The sequence below is a fragment of the Sinocyclocheilus rhinocerous genome, unplaced genomic scaffold (genome assembly GCF_001515625.1).
Source record: "Sinocyclocheilus rhinocerous isolate Xijiao unplaced genomic scaffold, SAMN03320098_v1.1 scaffold1406, whole genome shotgun sequence".
Taxonomy (NCBI): Eukaryota; Metazoa; Chordata; class Actinopteri; order Cypriniformes; family Cyprinidae; genus Sinocyclocheilus; species Sinocyclocheilus rhinocerous.
In genome coordinates, this window is record NW_015647095.1 from 379,666 (window position 1) to 401,727 (window position 22,062).

The window sequence follows — 22,062 nt, forward strand, 5'->3', positions numbered from 1 at the left end:
TGTATTGCCTGGCCCATCAAAAAAAAAAAAGAAAAAAAAAAAATGTCCCATTTGAACAATGCAGTGTCCTGCCTCATTCTTTGTTCAAAAGAGTCCAAGACTTCCAGTGGTATCCAACCACAGGCAAAGGGCTAGAATTTTCTGGAGTGGTCAAAGCATTTGCTCTGACCAACCGGCTCAGTTTGGAGGAGCTGCAACAAACTATCTGACAACCAGACATGACACACACAGTTTTGAGGGGCCAATGCAATCGTCATGGCAGAAAGCGCCACAGCCCTGGCACATGATCATAGCCTTAAGTCGGCAGGAACACTTGAGAGCCACTTCTTCTGCAGCACTGTCCGCAAATGCCTGAATGCTAAGGGTAGCACTCTGTCCTCCACTGTTGCCAACGCTCACACGTGGCCTTAGCTGCAGCACACCATCAGCTAAACTGCGGGAGAACCCGCTACCGTCCACCACAGACACATTAGCTGTGTAACTGAAGCTGGATGAGGACCCTCCGTTGCCCCCACTCTGCTGTAGTTTTGGTAGCTTGCCATACAGCTGGTAAGAGAGACTGGAGGCAGATGAGGAAGGGGAGGAGGAGACAGGAGAAGCGGAGGTCTCTGCTTGGCGGGCATATGGATTTTTGACTTGTTCCTTCTTGGCCATTCTAACAAGAGACATTTCCATATTTAGCAGTCCTTCCATAGCTCCACCACCTCCATGAAAATTGTCCAGAGGCTCCTTTTTGGTTATTACAATAGAAGTATTGCCACTGTTTGGAGCAGGTGAGTTTTTGGTCAGAGCTTGTTGGCACGAAGGACGTGAGGAGACTTCATTCTTTACTGTAGCTACAGGAGAGAGCTGTTGCTGATAGGTCTGATGCTGAGGTGGTTGGGGCTTGCTTGGGCGCCAGTTAATCTTAATGGTAGGTACAACCTCCGACGGACAAAGGTCACCATTGGGAGGTGAGGGAGCATTAGGTGCGGTTCTGCACACAGACTGGGAGAGATTGTTAGGATGCTGTTGAAAGCCAGCTGGCCTCTCCGGAGTTTCACCCCTTGGAGGAAGAGGTCCAGGGTGCTCTTTAATGACAGCCGATTCATAAACTGGAGCATTCTGAGAGTTCACATCCATTGAGATTCTAGCAGAGGAGTTTGAAGGGAGGGATGTTATGACAGGTACTGCTCCGGGGGGCACTGTACCTCCGGGTTGTTGAGAAGTGAACTGAACATTTGCGGATCTTGGGCTAGCTTCCTCAAACAAGCATGCCATTCGAGATGGAGTAGAACCCGGTGGTGAAGAACCAAAGTTCCGACCAGGTCCAGGAGACACTCGGGCGGATGGGGCTTTGTGCTGGAAGTCAGATCCACCAGTTTCTATAGATCCTCCTGACTCAGACAGGCCTCTAAAACGTGGTCCCAGATTTCTTGGAGGTTGGCGACTGGTTGAGTTACCGGCAGGGGCACCTGGAAGTCGATTAATTTCCAGCTTGCTGACTGAGTGAGGCTGGGGTAAGACCTTCTCTAAGGGTAGGCTGCCTTGAAGAAGTTGGGTGACAAGAGGGTTGTTGGCCTCTACAGAGGAAACTGGTCGAGATGAACCTTGGACTCTTCTGCCAATGGGAGGAACTGCAGAATTCTTTAAAGCAAAATCTTCGCCAGGACCTCTGCCGAGAGGTTTGGTGTCATCCTCTGTTGAGACAAACAGCTTCACTCCATTGCCATAATCATTCAGTCGTAGATTTCTACTTTGGTCCCTCTCTGCCTGTGTCAGGTAAGCTTGCACTTGGGCTTGTGAGGGCGCAGTGGCAATCTGGTTCTGAGCATGGTTTATAGCATGGCTATGAATTGGATGCTGCTTGTGGGGATGAATGATGGGCTGGTTTGGCAAACCATTAGGGAAGCGAGCCTGAATGACAGTTTGAGTATGGTTGGGGTTAGATATATGGGCTTGTATGACTGGTTGCTGGTGCTGAGGAGGATTCAACATTGAAGTGAGTCGACTTGAGGTCTGAATGACAGGTTGATTCTGCGACTTTGTATTCTGAGCTTGCATGCCGTTACTATCCATTTGGGTTCCATGCCAGTCCAGTGTTTCATCCTCTTGAGTTTCATTTTCAAAGTCAGATGCTGTCTCCGTAGAATCACTGTGTGCTCCAGTGTCTTCCTCGCCAGCATTACTTGGTAGACAAGGCAGAGAGGCTGATTCATATTTGCCATCAGCATCACTTCCTCCATTCCTATGCTCTTGTAGCATCTCCTCTCTCATGGAATGCTCTTCACTACTTTCTACCCATCCATTTCGGGCTGTAACAAGTGTCTCTTTGGGCATTTTCAAGTCTGAGCCATGCTGGATAACTCCAGTTGTCCCTGGGTGATGCTCACCACCATTCTTTTCACCTTCCCAGGATTGAGAAGCTGCTGCCAAGGTCCTAATGACATCCACACCCTGGGCACCAAATCTTGGCAGCGAGTCTGGTATAGAGGTGGGCACTAAAGAAATGGCATCATTAGATGCTGAGGTGCAAACAGGGGTAGTTGTTCTGCTCTCACTGGACTCTGCCTCCTCCCCTCTCCCCTCTTGATGACTGAAAAAAGACTCTGGTTCACTTGGCGTAGGCACTGGGGTGTCTAAGGTCTGCTCTGAGGCGTTATCACTTGGGCAGGCAGTCACCTCTTCCACTCCACAAATCTCCTCCACCTGATCCTGGGAAGCAGGGCTGTCAGTTGCAGGTGGCGATAGCGTGAGTGTTTTCGGAGACTCTGATGGTGGTAGCGATGGGTTTGAAGACACAGAGGAAGGAGATGGTTCGGTAAGTGGGGTGGAGGTTTGAGGCCTGTCTGTTGAGTCTACACTGGACGGCTGTAGTTGTGCTCCAGACGAATGAGAGCTCGCAGGCGATTCCTGCTCCTCCAAATCAACTCTTCCTCCTCCTCCTGGTTCAACGGGACCTGGGTGCTCTCTCGAACGCCTCCCGCTGGAGCGATCCGGTATCCCAGTACCACCCCCCGGGCCGCTCCCCCCAGGCCCTCCCCCATCCCCAGAGGCTGCAACAGCAGCAGCGGCTTCCCGCTGGGCACGGGCTTGCTGTGCACGGGCCTTGATGTCCGCCAGGGTGCGCGCCCCTGTCCCAGAGCGCCGTGACCCTTCATTGGGGGGGACGATGCGGGGACAGATTTGGTACGTTGGCGGCCCCTTGACCCAGGGCGGTTTGATCCGGGAGAGCTGTATCTAGTGGAATGGGCAGAAGAGAAACACTCATATGAGTTGTGGTTTACATAAATACGGTTACAACGAGGTGTACAAGAGACTAATCTGGAAAAAATAACGTGTCCAACATACCCGGATTGGCGGGACCTTGGGCTCCTCTGTTGTAGGTTGTGGCTTTTCTGAGTGCACACAGTCAACTGTGTTACGAAAGGACTGACGCTCATCCAGCCGCGCCCTTTTCTCGGGAAAGCTGGTGAAGGCCTGGGACTCATCTGGCCTTCTCTTCTGCTCCTTGAGCTGAATTGCTGGACTTGCTGTGGCAGGACTAGCAGCGGGGCTGCTCTCTCGGCTGCTTGTGCCAGTGCCTGCTGTACCAGTGGTAATGACCGATGCCCCATCATCCAGCGGGTCGGTGGCAACAGCAGCAGTGGAGGAGGAAGAGGAAGAAGAGGAATCTGAGCTTGCAGCAAAAGTCTGTCTTTCTGAGGCAGAGGAGGGAGAAGAAGAGGGCGATGATGATGATGATGATGTTGAAGAGGAGGATGAGGAAGGAGAGGAAGTGGATGCAACAGCTGGTTCAGGTACTTCAGGCAACAGGCGTGTGGAGGCTTCTGGTTCATCGCAGGTTGAGCTTGTAGAAGCTGGAGGAGGTGTGGGTACAGGAGCTGGAGAAGAAACTGCCTCTTCAGAAAAGTTTTCTTCTGGAGCTTCTAGTCCGAGGTCTGTTTGAAGGACCACCTCTCCCTGAACTGCTGTCGCTTCTGGGACTGGTGATGCAACTGATGGTTCAACATCTGGAGTTGCAGTGCTTTCTGTTGTCTCTGCTGAAGGTACAGCTACCGTTGTAGTTTTGCAAAGTGTCCGCCGAGCTCTGCGTCTGAGGTCAGCCCGTGAACGCCGTCTGATACGGCCTTCCCTCCGTCTTCTTCCAACACTTCGCCTCTTGGGTGTAGCCACTGTAGCAGAATCAGAGTCAAGAACTGCACTGGCAACATCTCCAGCATCACTCATTGTGAGCTTTAATGCCTCTTCTCTCGTCAACCCAGACCTAAAGAAATAAATGGGAAAAAATTCATTTAAAACAACATCATAATTCTAGGAATTAAGCGGTTTAAGAATATTTTAAAAAGGCTATCAAACCTTTGGCCATGGTACTCCTCAAAGAATTTCTCCTTCCATGGTTCTACTTTCTTCTCCTTTTCCATCTCTTGCCTGAAGCGAACCTGCATCTCATGCGTGAACTCACCTTCAAGAGAGTAAAAACATTCCCACTTTATCCACCATTATAGTAAACTACCTATAGCCACCGGTCTTGGTCAGTTTCTGTCATTTCTTTACATATATTACAGAACAATACTAAGAGACTTACCCTCAGCTAGACGCTCTTTCCAGCTCTGGGATGCATGAGTGAAGAATTCATTATTGAGGGCCGAGCTGCTTAGCCGAGCAAGGCCATCAGGGCCAACCTACACATTAAAAGAATTGAAAAATTCAGTGAGGAAAAAAAACAAAAAAACAAAAAATACAAATATACCTGTAACAAGTGAAAATTAAAAAGCCTTTAAGAAACATACCTGTCTGTCCACCTCTGGTAAAAGCTGGAGTAGTTGCTGCTGGGAGTAAGGAGGAAAAGCAGCAAATGTGCGTGTGTTGATGAGAGCACGAATGTTGGTGTTGACTAGGATGGAGCCTGGAGTCTCAAAATCCACCTCCACTCCCCCTCGATTCCTTTTCATGGGACCTGCAACATATAGTCTTACATTGAGTGTACATAAGATCATTGCTTAATGAAACCTTGCACGGCAGGGACATAATTATGTAATATCTTTAGAGCAGACTCTGGTCTACATTCACAAAACTGTGAGTGTACGATAATATTAATTCAAAGCGCTAGTAGATCTAAATAATCAGAGGGTGTTATGGCAGAACTAATAAAGCAATAATAATAATAATAGTTTAATTCCACCTGAGCTATTGATCAATCCACACAGCTTTTACTTTATCAATTGAACATTACATCAGCCAGTGCTGCAATTAATAAACCAAAGCATAATGCGCACTACAAAACATATCTTCAATGAAAATAGACATGTCTCACTAAGCTGGTCTTAGCTAGATCTGACAGAATAAAACAAAGTACACTGACACTGAAAAAGAAAAAAAACCTGACAAAGACAAACCATGGTTGGTACTCTGCAATAGACTAAAGTTTTGACCAGTGTTTGAGGTCAAAACACATTTTTACACACTTTGAGAAACCAGCATGACAAGATACACAATTACACATAGCAACCTATGTCCTCCATTTAATAGGATCAAGGCAAAAAATACACATACACCTTTGTTTGCATGCAACCATCCACTGCAAATAATAAATGATAAAACTAAAACTAATTGGTTATATGTTTATTTTCCCTACTCCATCCAAATGCCTTAATTTCTGGTTAGAAATAAGTTTGTTATGTTTGTTATAACTTGTTAGCTATTCACCCCCTCTGTGTAATACCTGGAAAGGAGTTATTGAATTACTGATGTTCTATGGAAAGTGGTAAGCAAGGGGCTTAGGGGTAGTAATTAATACATGGGGGTCCTTGGTTTTCATCCTCTGTACCTGAACGAAGACCACGTATGTTCTTGAAGTGCTGGGTGCGTTTCCAGCCCAGCTCGGAGCGGGTACGGAGAGTGGGGCCTGGACCCCCTCTAGAGCCTTCCCTGCGCCTCCCCGCTGCTCCTGAGGGTAAAGGTGGGGGGAGGATGGAGGCTGGTGAGACTCTCTGAGAACGAGTGAGTGTGGGTAGGGCAGCTGAGGCATGAAGGCTAGTGGCACTAAAGATGCCAAAGTGACAGGCAAAGATTTGGCATGTGCATGAAACACGAAAAGTCAAAGGGACGGATATCCCAAGGCACAGAGAAAAAGAGGAAGAGGGGTGAATGGATATCTCTAAGGCGCAAATGCAAAGCAGATATCCAAGGGGAACAGAGCAGGGCTGACAGGACAAACCAGAAACACTGCTTTTACACTGAGGGGTATTAACGTTCAAGTGACAAACACGTCAGTGGATTCTAGAAAAGATGCTGCTTTTAGTGCAAAGTTAACCAAGAAATAGAGGCGGCGGCTGTCAACAGGAGGGAACTGTGGGAAAACTGCCCTTGAGGAGACTGCACTATAAATGATTAGAGAGTGTCAGTGCGTAAAATTACAAACACTGTCAGGCCACTCAGATAAAGAGCATCCACAGTCAGAGGGAGCAGGTATACAAAACCACTGCAGAGTGGGGGGGGAAACAGAAAGAAGGGGGAGGAAAAAAAAGTGAACAAGAAAAAGAGCTATTGTAACCTGATGGGATGTGTTCACCGTTGACCTTGAGAGGAGTGAGCACTACACGGGGCATCATCACAGCTTTCTTCCTCTGTCTCCCTGACTGTAAGAGAGATGGGAGAAATAATCATGAGCACATACACACAGGTCCTCCACAGACATGGAAAATAACAGCATGCTCGGAGGAGAATTTAAGTGGAAATGCATATGCCTGGTAAAAGTTGAGAATGTTAGGAGTTTACCAATAAAATATTAAGATTAATGCAGGTACGAAGAATATAAAAGGAAAGGACAAGGTGTAAGTGTCCTGGAGATGACAGTTTTCAGCTCATTCTCTATGGGAGCTGAGTGGCTGGCAGGGGATTGCGAGACTGACAAGCAGTGCAAGCGTCTAAGTTCAACATTAAGCAAATGAGAGGGGAAAAGCATGAAGGCAGCTTTAAGTTTCAAAATCTGCTGATTGGTGCCAGTTTCTTGTGGATTAACTTAAATCACAAAATATTTTACTGCATTTACTGTAAATGATCAACCAAGCAAATGATCTGTTTAGAACCTGATGATTTATTCAAATCAAGAAATCCCCGGCCTGAAATTGAAACGACAGCGCAAAAAGCAAAAGGTCTTAGTCATGACTATTGTCAGCGTTATCTGTGGGGTTTTCTTGATTTGACTCATAACGTCAACTTTCGGCACTTCACTAATGACTAATTTTCACATAGTGACGCCATGCATTCAACTGCCTTCTGGCGTAACTGGTGATCTGAGGAGGAGTTGAGTGCTGTGCATAAGAATGACGGTGAGATGGAAATCCATTCTTGGAGGGTCCTGCATGTAAAAATTAGTTATGAAGGTGATGGTTCAGTGCAAAGGTGAAGTTAGGCACTGCTGGTACCTGTGAGGAGCGACTGAGTCTTGTCTGTGGTTCTGTGGAGCAAGAGGCACTGGAGGAAGTCTCATCCACAGAAGCTGGAACAAAGAGGAAACAAGCAGAACATCCATCAACAATATTACTGCAGCAAATCACATTTTAATCCTGTTCTTGTGTTAATTTGATACACAGAGAGAAAAGGGAAAAAAATGCTGACAAATGATAATTTCTTCACTTTAAAATTTTTGTAAAATATTATTGTTTCTCATTTCAGCTGCTCATTAAAAAGATAAGATTAAATATACACCTTTACAACTATCTACAGCACATTACAATGTAAATACCATAAGTAAACATCGTCATAATTAATCAATACTGTAGGAGGAGCAGTAATTCATTGTCATTTCTCACGTGTTATTCACTAACACATGGGCATAGGTGAACATTAATGTTTTCTTTGTTATGTATTGTAGGTTGATGGTTGAGTATTGGGGAGTAGAGAGAAAGGCAACCTTCTGTTGGCCGCGTGTTGCGTTTACATTGCATTTGCCCTCATATGCTTCACCACAATAAAATGCACAAAAAAAAATATTGCTTTTGATTGCAAGGATGAGTGTAAATGAGTTCTCCCACTATCTAGCCTCTCGGTGGCTACTTGGTGTTGCTAATGATAAGTAATCACTTGTCATAAACATAAGCTATTCATTGATTATAAACTGCTCTGAACCCGTGAGCCAGTAAAACATGCAAAGATCATATTTATTTACTAAAATCACAGCCTTTTAAAGTTTAGTCATCACATTAGGCTGTATTGCAATTCCTGTCTATCTGTCCTCAAAATTAACACCTTTTCAAAAAGATCATTAAAAGTTATACCATTCAAGATATACGATTTTGATCAAACTAATTTTAAAACATTTTAAGAACCTGCAGGAACCCGATAGAATAGCAGCTATTTCCTGACTGATCAGATTCTGAAGAGACAAAATATTTATCATAGTATACATTTTCCCCCCACATACCATTTATAATTAATAATGATAGGTAGTATATGTAATTTATACTTTGCAATAGGTGGTAAATATGCATGTATTCCATTCCATATACTTTCTAAACCAGAGGAAAAAAGATAAATCAAGATAAATACTGGGTTCCAGCACCCAATTCAGGGGTAGAAAACACATGCAAGTATTTAATACTTGTAATTGCCTTATAATGCTTATGACATTAGTAATCTTTTGCATTTTTAGTTATGGTGAATATATTTTTAAAAGAAAAGAATAGATACTGCTGATGTCTAGAAACATCAGCCTTTGAAATACCATCCTTCCACATCTATCAAGAACAAAATGAATCAGATTTTCACACAAATTCAGAAAATAGAGCAAATGTGAAATTTCATTGTCATTTCCAGGCATAATTGTGCACGTATTCTCCTTCACGCAACACACAAATACATGTTCTAAACCGCTCTCATCTAGGTCACTGCTGGATGTGTCATGTGCCGCAGTATCCATGGCAACACACACATCCAAAGCAAAAAAGAAATCAATGTATCTCAGGCACTACATGCTTCTTTAGCTCAGGGTATTTAATGCTCATCACCATTTGGAATCAAAGCTTTTCTTAAAATGAAAAGATGGGGCCTCTACTTTTCAGTTCTTTTATACGCTTCTTTAATTTATAAGCCTGTTCCACTTACTGGAAAAGAGGCTGAATGAATCAATTCTGGGAAAAAAATGGAAAGAATGAATAGTCCACACACCATCGTTTTCACCACTAGCAGCAGCCGTCTCTGTGGAGTCACAACTCTCCTGCTCTGCTCCTTCAATTGTTGATGTGGTGGATGCTGTTGGAGTGCCAGTCCCATCTCCAGACTCATTTGCAGTCGGGCTCTTTGTCCACTGAAGTGCATTTTTCTGTAGGCATCAGTGGGTACATGCAGACACAGGATATGTAGCTCTTTCTATGCGGGTTTTGGCATCATAATCCAGTTGCAAAACCAGAGTGAAATGTGTAAAGCACTGAAAGGAAGCTAGAGGGATTTATAGACTACCTTTAGGGTAAACAAACTCATCCTTCCAGGAAGCTTGAAGAAAATACTGTTCTTCACTCTGTCTCCTCTGACCTGAGAGTGAAGCATGGTGACCAGGCAGGCTAGTGGAGCTGTGCCACTGAGGAAGGATGCAAAGTAGGGAAGAAATGTCTAAGTGCTGCTCAAGAAAGTAAGATTAAACTCTTTTAGAGGTAAAAATACAATATAGATAATTAAATTCATCTTACCTTCTATTTTGGGGTGAAAAAGGTATGAGAAAAAGAGAGAAACACAAAATAAAATTTCATAAAGATACTCAAACCCAGTCAAGAGGCAGCAAAAATGTACTCATAAACATAAAAAACAAATCTCAAGCATAAAAAATTATTCTAAAACAAACACAGTACATTAATATTCATGAATAGTTTATACTAGACCTCATTTCTTTGAGCCCCTTTGTTTGGATGACATGCAGTATCTGTTTGGGTGTCATTGGGGCATCAGAAAAGTTCTCCAGAACCTGCAAGAGGTCAAACAAATCACATCAAATCAACAACTATCCAAATTAGTGCACAGTCAAATAACTTTTAACTCATTCATATTAGGGATAGGAACACTACATGTTTTCAAATTTGGCTGGTTGGTGGGTTGCATGAACAATTAGTTGTTTAAAAAGCAATTGTAATGGCATTAGAGACTCAAAATCCATTCAATCCACCCAATTGCATGTCCAACTGTATCTATATTTATGAACATAGCTGTGGCATTTAAAGAGAATTAATAAAAAAAAATACAATCTGTGAAGGTTTTACTTTGAAAACCGCTTAACAGTTAAAGCACAGCACACTCTCAGTTTGCCAATTACAGTGCCACAGCAATTCATACTTATTTTAAGACCATGTCAGTTTTAACAGAAACACTCAGCTTTCTTCTGTTATATCCATATTACACAGGTTCTGCACAATAGTAGTTCCAGGCATATATGACAGGCTTTTAGCCTGTATGACTACAAGGCTCGAAATTGCGACCATTTTGGTCGCATATGCTCCCGAAATTTAATCTGTGCGACCTCAAAATATATTTGGGAGCATTTGTGCGAGTGCATATAATTGTTGTCGTGCGACCTGTTTTCATATCTCTAAAAACGATCAGAGTATGTGCCTTCTGTGTTGATACGGTGACCGGTCTGCCATTCTATCAAACGTTACATAGCCAATTAAACTTCATCTTTACATTCTTAACTTTAATGCAAATTTTAGATTGGTTAATATTAGCTGTCAATCACTCAGTCACTGCTTTCAAAATAATAGGAAACGAATTGTGGAATGGGAGACGGATTATAACAATACCAAACATTTCTCTCTAAATTTATACAGAGCAAATAATTTCCTCCTAGTCCTGGTGCACAAGAGCATGTAACCTTCTGCCTGTATGGTGGTTAAAACGGGAAGCACTGCTCCCGCTGTGCTCAGCTAAGTCTAGAACCAAGGACACTGGAACAGGAAATGGAACAGCACAAGCTACAAAAGAAACGTGCACTAAATTATAAAATACCAGGTGCACTTCCTGCAAGGAAGCAGGCATGAAAAATGTCAAGCTGTGAGAACTTCAACCAAACTACTAGGCCAATGACAAATTTCAAGTGTACAAAATGGGATTGAAAGGAGCGGCACATTTAATCATGGTTTCTGGAGAGTCATGCATTGTGCCATGCCAGCCTGGTCTTTAGTCCTCTCACCCCAGCCATTTCATGGTATCATAGGGAATAAAAAATGGAGTGATATTATGCACCATCATAATTAAGAGAACAGACAACATTGCTAACATTTCTGCATTTAAATATATGTGACCCTGGACCACAAAACCAGTCTTAAGTGTCAATTTTCCAAATAAATAAGCTTTCCATTGATGTATGGTTTGTTAGGATAGGACAATATTTGGCCGAGATACAACTATTTGAAAATCTGGTATCGGAGTGTGCAAAAAATCAAAATATTGAGAAAATCGCCTATAAAGTTGTCCAAATGAAGTTCTTAGCAATGCATATTACTAATCAAAAATAAAGTTTTGATATATTTACGGTAGGAAATGTACAAAATATCTTCATGGAACATGATCTTTACTTAATATCCTAATGATTTTTGGCATAAAAGAAAAATCTATAATTTTGACCCATACAATGTATTGTACAAATATACAAATATAATACATTTTGTGGTCCAGGGTCACATTTGTGTTTATTATAGCATTAAATTAGCTATATTATCTAAATACTATGCATACTGAAGCCATCTGAGGCTAAATATGAACAGTCCCTTGTCATTTGAGGTGTAACATTGAAATTGCATAATTAAAATGTTGGGAATGCATATGAAACGGTCTGTAAATTATTTATTTGCCAAACAACTGCAATTTTCTGCAAATCTGAGACAGTTCCAGAGGGATTCAGATGAGTGGATCCACATCAGCTTTGGCGTCTGCGCTCTCTTGCTATGAATTGTCATTATTGTTCTGTGTTCTCATTGGTTTGTTGGCATGTTGGTGATTTCACGTGCATTTAGGAAATCAGTCTGCAAATTACTCGCCCAAGCGCGAAAATGTGAAACATTTTAACTGTATATTGTCATGTTTCCTCAACCAAAGAATTTCGAAACTTCACTGAAAACTCTTTTTAAAAGTATGACATCACATTACTATTTATTCCCTACCACTCCCTACCATTTAACCTAACCAGTATATACATCCTACACTGACACCTAACTGTAAGGTTTTACCAGATGGTCTTAGTATAATTATCTTTAATTATCTTTAATATTATCTTTAATATGAGGATATATTTACTTATCAAGTAAACTTTAAAAAATGTAAAAGTTCAACCATCGCTTTCAGAGAAATGTATCAAAATTTAGTGAGATTGCTGCTTTAATAAAGCAAAAACACCTGCCAGTGGTTTATAAAAATTACAATAGAGGATATTATTAGTATTATTATTATTATTAATAATAGAAAAATAATCTGGCATGTTTTAGTCCAGATTAAAATCCAAAAATGTACAAGGGTAAACAAAAGTATTTGGTGTTGTTTGATAAACGCCGAAGTGAATACAATACTGAATATCTGTTTGAAAACATTTAAATACTGTTGTGACTTCCTTTCTTGTCCATCAATGTCAGAAATGTCAGAAAAAGAAAGTTTGTGTACAGCAGTAACCATGGTTACCACAGTATTCCTTCTGTCCCATAAGCGCCACCTACTGTCAGAGAGTGAACTTGCATTTCTATTCAGCCCTGATTTTGCTCAGACCCACAGCAAACATGCAGTGTTGTAAAATGTAACTGGTCAGTGGAAGTTAAGTTAATGTGCTTACTAAAAATCCAAACAATTCAGATAATAAGGTATCTAGATTTATTAACCTATCTTGAAGTGCCCACGATAACACAGTGCACCGCTGTTTCATTGACACAGCGTCTTCAAAGCACTCGTGAATTCAGAATTAAACCAATAACATCTTTTCCTCTTCTATGCACCATGACTGACACAAGCAAACTTCATCAAAGCTATTATTACCATGCATTACTGTCTGAACCCCTGGCATATGGGGACCTGTGCAACCGCTTATATGTCTTATTATGCACTGGTCAGACCGCCCATTTTACACAGGAATTACTACTGCTCAGTTCTCTGACAACATGATAAATCAGTAAATGTCAACCCCCTATTGACACAAATATGAACTTCCATCATAATCTACTAATTAAGCAGTCTAAAGGATGCTTTATAACATGTGTTGTCCTGATGTGTGCGACTGTGCGTTAGTCCCGAGAGGCTGAGGTCCATGTTATTTATGACACAGCCAAATATAAAATTATACTAGCAATCCAAAATATACATTTATAGACTAATACTTAAAAAAAAAAAATTTGAATATATTTCTATGCTGAGAGAGACCCAGATCGCTTCAGATCAAACACCAACATTAAAAGGAAATGACATGAAAAGGTGATTATTTTCTGAGGAAAATAAGCAGCAGCTTCACCTCATGGTGTAAAGCAGAGTTCCTTCCTCTGTGATCCGCAGCAGTTTGTTAGGCATGGTCATGTTATGGGCGACTGACTTCTTTCCGTTGTGGAAAAACGTGTCGGGGGTCCAGATTTTGCTGGCCATGAGATTGTTGAGACGGAGCACAGCCATAGGACCTTTGAACTTCAGCCTCTCGTCCTTCCAGCTCTGCCTGAAGAACACATCGATGGTGTACTCCTGCAAGACCACCGATAACACATCGTTTTCTCATCCCATGTAGAAATAGTTAGTGAAACATGTTCATAGTTCATGTGATGAAATACCCGTGATTCCTGATGTCTGTGTGAACTTGAGGGGAAGGAACATCTACTAAAAATTACCTTGGAGCAAGATTAAGATAGCTTTGCATTTGCATTTTCAAATTGAGTTTGTTTCACTAAAAATGTGTTAGATACACATAACATGTTCCATGTCCTTTGCTCGTTGTCAAACGGCCAAATGCATGGCTTGGGTATGTTTGGATTATTTAATTAGCATTTTATTAATTGTCTGGAATGCTCTTTTATAGTGTTGTCATACAATTTAGGTGTGTGTTATTATTTTATTAACTCAAAATTGCATCTGATGTGCTTTATGTATGTTAACTGTTTTTCCAGCATGCTTGCATTTTGCCTATTTAGTGTGTTGTCGCTTTGTGTGCTTGCATGGCTAATTGTGGGAATGCTCTTTGTTGTTATTGAGTTATTGTGCTGATGTTTTGCTGTTCCTTGTTGTTATTTCTTTTGTTATTTAAATTTTTTTTAAACATCTTTCCAAAGGACTGTGGTTGAAAATTAGCCAGCTGGCTAACACTGGCACATTTACAGAAATGTTGATTAATGTGTGTTGTCTTTTTAAATAAAGAAAATAAAAAAGATACCGTATATATATATATATATATATATGACAAGTTGTATATATACATATATGTATGACAAGAGTGTAACTTATATATAAATAAAGTTACACTCTTGTTATACAATTACAGTTCATAGTGACCAGGTGCTGTCAAGCTCCAAATATGACAAAACAAGCCCTTTTTCATTTATCCTCAAATGCTTTGAGGATTCTAATTGAGACTTGTAGTTATAGAGTGGCTTTTGTGTAGTAATTTCAGTAAAAGCGCAGTCATCAAGAGGAGCCATAAGCTTTCTGGCTCATTTTCCAACTCCCCTAGAGTTAAACAGTTGAGTTTTACCGTTTTCGAATCCATTCAGCCGATCTCCGGGTCTGGCGGTAGCACTTTTAGCTTTAGCTTAGCATAGATCATTGAATCTGATTAGACTGTTAGCATCTCGCTCAAAAATGACCAAAGAGTTTTGATATTTTTCCTATTTAAAACTTGACTCCTCTGTAGTTACATCATATACTAAGAACGACGGAAAATGAAAAGTTGCGATTTTCTAGGCCGATATGGCTAGGAACTATACTCTTATTCCGGCGTAATAATCAAGGAACTTTGCTGCCGTACCATGCGCCGCTGCTGCATTATTCATTCAAAAAAATTATTCCTTTAAGCAGTAGGCAAATATTTTCTGAGAACTATCTAAGACTAACAATATTAGGTTAAAAAAAAAAATCATCAGTGTAAAATCATCTTTTTAAAGACCTTACATAGAACTATTCGTCATCATATGGATTTCAGGAATAAATATCCAACAGACTGGGCAAGGGGTTAAATTTACAAACAAAACTCGTGCTGGATAAAAAAAAAAAGCTTTGATCCTCATTTAAGTCGGTGACATTTTCATTGTTCCCAAAAAACATCCAAACCATTTGTAGAGGACACAATATTAAAACCACAAAAAACAAACCGCAGCTTCACCCACATCCAGAATCAGGACTAATGAAAACCAAATTTTCTGTCACAAAAATAGGTTCTGTTTTTTAAACACACCAAGAATGGCTATACACCGTTACAATCACCTTAAGCAAGGAACCATCGAGAAGGACCAGAAACGCTTAAGTAGGTGGCCTGCTTCACATTTCCTATTGCTTCCAAGTGTATCGCCAAGATGATCTGATATACATTGGCCTTGAGCCCAAGCATCTGGTTGCATCTTACTCCCAAAGCTGCCATTTCACACCGCTGCTTTTGTTTCAAAGTCATTATATAATGCTGCAATGCTCTTTGAAGCTCCATGATCATTCACACAACTGAATCATCTAAAATACCAGATAATCCTTTAATTAATGAAATTCTGCTTTAACATTTAAAGTATTCAGTCTATTTGGTTGTGAGTGTTCCACTTTGCCCGCATCTCCCCGAGAGCCTGTTCTATTACTACAGAAGAGGAGCCAGTAGGTGACTATCCTTCCTGGTATAAAGACATGCCCATACCTGCTTCCCAAAGCTCAATCACTGTGTGATACCTCCAAAAGTGCACAGTCTGTAATGTGTTTGGTTGGTATGAGCTGGGTTGCTAATCTTCTAGGATTTCGACCACAGACAACATTAAGTAAACATTCATATGAGATCAGAACTGGCGTTACAGACTTGGCATCACATTTTTTATGAATTATAGCTTCTAAACTGTGACATACATAACACAGCATTGTAATAAATGATACAAGTTGTGGCTCTCTAGAACATGAGATCCCCACCCAAAATGGCACCCCTTGAGTTTCAAGATGTACTTTTACCAGATAGCACAGTCTGTAGCTCATCCAACCTTTCTTGCTCTTAATCTCAAACTAGCCATGAGTTAAACTGCAGAAATTACTAAATTCAAAGACAGTCTGGGCTGTTTGGGTGGATCAAATCGAAGAGTGAGAACTGCCAAGATCACTTAGAAAAGCAGACAAAGACCTGACAGACATAAATGACTATAACCACCTAAGATTTTTCATAGACAAAGCAAAAACAGGTTGATGAATTCAACTGCACCGAATAATTTTTAAAGACACTGTATCTACCATAAGGCCTGGTACATTCTCACATTATACAGGTCTGTTTCTACTAAAGCTTTTTATAACAACACTACGATTAAAGTCTAGAGGTCAGACATATGAAGAGGCTATTTTTGTGTGAAACAACACTTACCGCAACACATTTTACATTTAATATACACCAAATGCAACAAAGAAACTAGGATGATGCAGATCATCTAAGAAAAGCAACTTCCGATGAATATAAACCACAGTATGTAGAAATTACATGTAATATGCAACCATATATGCATGACAGACCAATTTTACACACCCTTGGACCACCACAGTGGAGAATAAAGGAGAAACCCTACTATCATAATAGCAAACCTGTTTTGTCTTCACATATTATTAGCCACAATGCATGTTTTGATCCAGATGTGAAGCATTAAAATGCTTATTGACCCTAATAGTAATTTTATTTATTTAGTATCCAAAACTGCCAAAGAAGATCAATGGCATACAAGCTGGATAGAAACATTCAAATATGGCCTACTATATTTTAACAGTCACTGATTAAAACAAACAAGCACAAATGAGTATTTAAGACACATTTGATAAAAAAAAAAAAGTCTTTAATGACAGACAAGGATCCCACGATGGGTACTGTCAGCATTTTACTCAGCTCGCTAAAAGAAGCCCTGCAAACAAAGGGTCAAACAGGCAGAGCAGCTAATACGCTAGGCTACCAGCAAGGGTTCTTTCATTCAAATGAAACACACACACTTGAAATGTAACGCTAATGTTGACAGGGTAGGTACAGGACCGTGGATTAAGTGCCACGTAAACACAAATGTAAAAACCGGGTTATGTAACATCACATACTGCCTACAGATACACAAACAGCAGCAGCGGCGGCGCCTGCATGTGTCCAACCCGACAAAAGCTCGAGCCCAGCGCGACACAGCTTTGTTCGCGGCTCCCGTACAACAACCCTAACCCCACTCACAGGGATTAAACCGCTACAATTGACTTAAAACCATTAATATATTACCATACGAGCTGCCTCGGCCCACGTGCGCTCCTTCTTTCTCTTCTGTTTGTCCTTCATTTCCTCAGCGTTGTCGCGCGGGTGCGGATTTCTGCAGCGGATATGAAACGTGTGCGTGATATACGGCAAGCCTGCTAGCGTGCTAGGCTAGCTGCAACACCAAACGGGTCTTTGATAATACCCTTTCGCCCCAAGTACTAGCGTAGTCGCTCTGTTCAAACACGCACGCGTTTCCGTAGAACGGCTTGCCAAAAAAGCTGTCGGTTGTTGCAGCAGCGGCGTTCCAGAGAGTTTTTTGTAACGTCTCGCTGGTTAAACGGAGGTAAACAGAGACAGGGTGAAAAACAGGCGAGCCCCAGCAGCCTTTGGCATACTGCAGGAAATCCTCGGTTTGGAATGCACGACGAGGAGAACACAACAATGAGGTCAAAGGTCAAACACACTGCAGGAATGCAACACAAAAACAATTCTCCCCATCCCCCTCTTCTTCAGTCGCTCCTACAGCCGCGGCTCATCTGACGCATCTGACGGGATGAGGCCACGCCCATTATTATGTGCGGCGAGATCAAATGTGATTCATATTAGGCAGCACGACAGATACATAAAATACTAGAATTATTGTTTTTTTTGTGCTTTGTAAAGTTTCTCTAGGGATTTTTACTACACAAAACAATCGCACACTTATCAAAGCATTATTTAAGCAAAAGAAAACACTGCAAGTAAATATTCCTACATGCAAATGAAAATACAATACGTCATGGTTCCGTAGACGAAATTGATATTAACCAGTTTTAACAATACTTGAATAAGCATTGTAATTAAATAGTAGCTGTATTGACATGTTTTACATACTTCCTTTTACGGAGTTTTGACATAGAATCATCTTTTGGGTGGGACTTAAAAACTGCATCTCTTAACCCGTCATGTAAAATGTTCACATTAAGTCCACTCTTTTATTTATAGTTGTCATATCATAAATGGAGTTTTGACATAGAATCATCTTTTGGGTGGGACTTAAAAACTGTGTATCTCTTAACCCGTCATGTAAAATGTTCACATTAAGTCCACTCTTTTATTTATAGTTGTCATATCATAAATATATATATTACCAGAAGTATTAAATGAGTAAAGAAATCTTGCCTAAATGAGTTACCAAACAAAGTCCCTCTTAAGGACTTTTATACATTTCTAGTCTTTGACTAGGGTGCGCCTTCATATACGACCCTAGGACTTTTACTTTGAAAAGATTGGAGGCGAATCACCGGAAAACGTAACTGAAATCAATAGAATATAGTTCGTTTTAAGGATTGAATAAGAAAATGTTATCTCGGAGTTATCTAATTTTTATTGATTGTAATATAATGAATATACCAAATAATACCACAAAGATCATGTTCATGTTATAGGTTGTAATAATTTTGAGACACTGCGGGGCTTTTGATAAGCGCCATCTTTGTTCGGGGCAAAGATGCCGAAAAGTTGTTCTGCATATAATTGCACAAATAGGTACAATAACAAAAATCCCGAAATCACGTTTCACAGGTAGGTAATGATGGACAGCTTACTGTCAAGATGATTAAACACATCCTAAATACATTTTGCAAGACATTTAATCTTTATTCCTTGTCAGGTTCCCTTTCAGTAAACCATCGGTTCTGAAACAATGGTTAGAGAACATTGGACGTGACGACTTTCAGCCAAGGAAGCACATGGTTATCTGTTCACTTCATTTCACCCCTGATTGTTTCAGTGGTTTGGGCAACCGTAAAAATCTATTGTGGAACGCAGTGCCAACTCTCTTTACAGTCCCATCTCAGAATACAAAGGTAAACAAGGTCACAAGATACATTTAATACAAAATGTGTTTTTCATCTTAGTCTCGTTGTCATCTTTGTGCCGTCAGCAAAATAATTGTAAGAAGAGGCTGAAGAGAGCTTTAAAATCTGCTGCTGATAAATGGGATGACACTGCACCTGACAGGACGCCTCCTTTCACTGAGGAAGCTCAAACTGAGGAGATGATGCATGATAATGCTCAACACTCTCACAGCAATGAAGAGGCTTACTGTCAAACCACAAAGGTGAATCTTTTATCTTACAGCCTACTCTTATATTCATGTGTATATATAATAATAGTTATGGATTAAATGCTTTTCCCCCCCCCCAGGATTTAGTTGCCACAGACCACACCTATTCTCTTTTGGACCCATGCACGACTAAAGCCCGTTTGTTTAATGTTTTAGATGCTAACAGCTGGCTACAGAAAAGGTTGCAGACCAAATGCAGATTGATAAAAAGAATGAAACTCAAACTGCAAGATGCTCAAAGAGAACTTCTGACTTTGCGTCGACAGCTCAGATATAGATATAAGTATCACCAAAGAAATTTACAGCTCCCAATGGGGAAGTGGCTTCAAGACGTTGTCAAGCAGTAATGAAGACCTCGGGTTGCACAAACATCGTTGAACTTTAAAGAAGCCTGAACTTTTGGTCATGGAAAATGTGTTCAACAAATATATTTCTTGAAAAGCAGCAAAAGTGACAAGTTTTTTCTTTAATTGGACAGATATGTCCAATTAAAACTTAAATTTACTGTGCTTTGGTTTTGACTTGTGAAAGATTTTCTGCCCAAAGGATTGTTAGGAGAACATTTATAGAATAAATGGTAACATTTTACAGTAAGGTCCCTTTCATTAATCTTTGTTAACATTAGTTAATAAAAATATAAAAGTTAATTGCTAGTACATGCTAGCTCAGGTCCATCAAATATTACCAGATAAAACTTCTGATTTTAATAACGTATTAGTGAATGTTGAAATGAACATGAACTAGTTAACTGCTGTTAAACAGAACCTTATTGTAAAGTGTTATTGATTGAATTCTATCAAATGTCACCCTGCTGAAAACATCTGAGGAAACATTATGTAAGTTTGCTCTATTTTTAAAATAAAAATCATGTACACCATTCAAACACAATATACATTTCCACTGTTCCTTGAAGATTTATTTTAAAAATGACATACTTGCTGCAAGTGGTAGGCCATTAGGCAAAGTATAAGAAACACCTTTGAACTCCAGCCAACAATTATAGATGGTCTTTTTTAACATAATTCAAATGGCAAGTGTGCAGAATGGACAAATTTCATATAAATTATACAACTCAAAAAGGAAACAGGAAAAGACATTCCATACAGCCAGTCTTTCAAATAAAAGATTAGTCATTTATCAAGACAAATGAATTTTCTTGCATAAAGATCCCAAATACCAAAAAGGCAACAAAAATTTAAATAAACCAAAGACTGTAATGGGGGTTTAGATCTTCCCTGTATGAATTATGGCACTAAAATGCAGGGATTAAGGGAGATTAAATCTAAAATACAAACAGAGAGGACGTTCCACTAATATCCCTTCATCCACTGCTATTCAAGTCTTTGGACACAAGGTGGGGGACTAGCCCTACATGAGATTTAGCACACAGTTCACATTCTGTTTCCTCAACCAGCACGCAATAGACAATACCGGCATAGTGTGTGCATTGGCCCCTTCAATTCCTATGACACTGCTGGCAGACGTGAAGTACGAGAGGTGGGCCTCCAAATATTAGACTTGAGGGAAGGGATGAAAGAGAAAAATAATGCAAATGATTAAGCAGCCAGGGTTTCACTAAGAACATGCTTTGCCTCCTAAACACTTGCAAGATCATTTATTTGGAAGCTGGTGGTACAAAAAGTCAGATATAGAAAGAAGGCTGACAGCTGGGGTACACCAGCTCCTGTGGGATTCAGTGAGTCGGATCAAGCAGCAATGTTTCTGTGTGATGTAATGAGGGTAAAATAGCTCTCTCTGCTGAGTGCTGATTACAGGCACCGTTGTGGCTCCATATTTGAGGAGGGGGTCCTTTGTTTAAAAATGGTTTTGAGGCCTACCAACACAAAAATATATCTGTTGTTTAAGCTTTTTTCTGGGAAAGGACATTTTTATTCATGGAAATCCAGCGAATTAAATGTTCCCATTAAATGTTCTAATTTGCAAATAGACATCATGTAGAATAATATTTAAAACGGCAACAAAATAAAGGATAAATAGGTATATGAAGACTTTTAAGGGCACAGTGTTTCCAGGGCACTACTCCAGAACATCTGTGTCTCATCAGTCTATACCAGTCCAAACTGTCCCTTTCAGCTCAAGAGATACACGTTCCTAACTGTCATTATCAATCCTGTGAGCTACAAGGGAGAGGAAAGACAAAAGAACATGAGATTTTAAATTACAATTGGGAATAGCATTCATCTTTACTGCTGGTAAACACAATTAAGCATTTGTCATCATAAAGTCAGGTTATTAAGAATTAAAATAAATGCTCTAAAACAACTGCAGATTGTTTTGTCTGGTTTGCGTACTCACATTGTTTTGGTATCCTGAGTGCTTCTGTGTCACCACACAGAACTTGGTGCATCACACCTCTGAACTGATACAGCACCTTCAGACTCTTCTCCTCACCTACACAGGGGTCGTAGAAGCCCGGTAACCCAGCCTGAGGACATGCATGCAAAAACAATCAATTAATACCTGCTACAGCATTTAACATTAGGGGTGAAACAGTTCGGATTTCTCAAGGTTTTTTTTTTTTTTTTTTTTTTTTTTTTTTTTTTTTTTAAATTTTTTT

General features: G+C 40.5%; 3 protein-coding genes across 5 annotated transcripts in view; 1 reads left to right on the forward strand and 2 right to left on the reverse strand.

Moving 5' to 3' along the window:
* Positions 1–7: 7 nt before the first annotated feature.
* On the reverse strand, positions 8–18,067 carry LOC107708815 (putative Polycomb group protein ASXL1). Of its 2 annotated transcripts, none has more exons than XM_016513135.1 (13): positions 17,402–18,067; positions 9,858–9,940; positions 9,669–9,671; positions 9,442–9,559; positions 9,151–9,304; positions 7,410–7,483; positions 6,536–6,620; positions 5,810–5,929; positions 4,773–4,939; positions 4,568–4,664; positions 4,339–4,444; positions 3,331–4,246; positions 8–3,213 (listed from the first exon to the last, which is right to left on the reverse strand). In XM_016513135.1, exons 1-13 carry the CDS (start codon positions 17,456–17,458, stop codon positions 202–204), a joined length of 4,992 nt encoding a protein of 1,663 aa, XP_016368621.1. In that variant the 5' UTR covers positions 17,459–18,067; the 3' UTR covers positions 8–201. The 2 variants fall into 2 exon arrangements, with proteins under 2 accessions (XP_016368621.1, XP_016368620.1); XM_016513134.1 differs by having other exon boundaries at positions 8–3,219.
* Positions 18,068–18,656: 589 nt separating this feature from the next.
* Positions 18,657–20,672, forward strand: LOC107708819 (THAP domain-containing protein 3-like). 2 transcript variants are annotated; one of them, XM_016513138.1, is made up of 4 exons: positions 18,657–18,940; positions 19,029–19,224; positions 19,302–19,478; positions 19,565–20,672. In XM_016513138.1, the coding sequence occupies exons 1-4, from the start codon at positions 18,867–18,869 to the stop codon at positions 19,829–19,831; spliced, it is 714 nt and encodes a 237-aa protein (XP_016368624.1). In that variant the 5' UTR covers positions 18,657–18,866; the 3' UTR covers positions 19,832–20,672. The 2 variants fall into 2 exon arrangements, with proteins under 2 accessions (XP_016368624.1, XP_016368625.1); XM_016513139.1 differs by having other exon boundaries at positions 19,641–19,708.
* Positions 20,408–22,062, reverse strand: part of LOC107708818 (dnaJ homolog subfamily C member 11) — a 9,460-nt gene continuing 7,805 nt past the window's right edge. Inside the window, exons 15-16 of the mRNA XM_016513137.1 lie at positions 21,801–21,930; positions 20,408–21,622 (exon numbers count right to left, since the gene is read on the reverse strand). Coding sequence (XP_016368623.1) covers positions 21,597–21,622; positions 21,801–21,930 — 156 coding nt within the window. The 3' untranslated portion in view covers positions 20,408–21,596. The remainder of the gene's footprint in view (positions 21,623–21,800; positions 21,931–22,062) is intronic.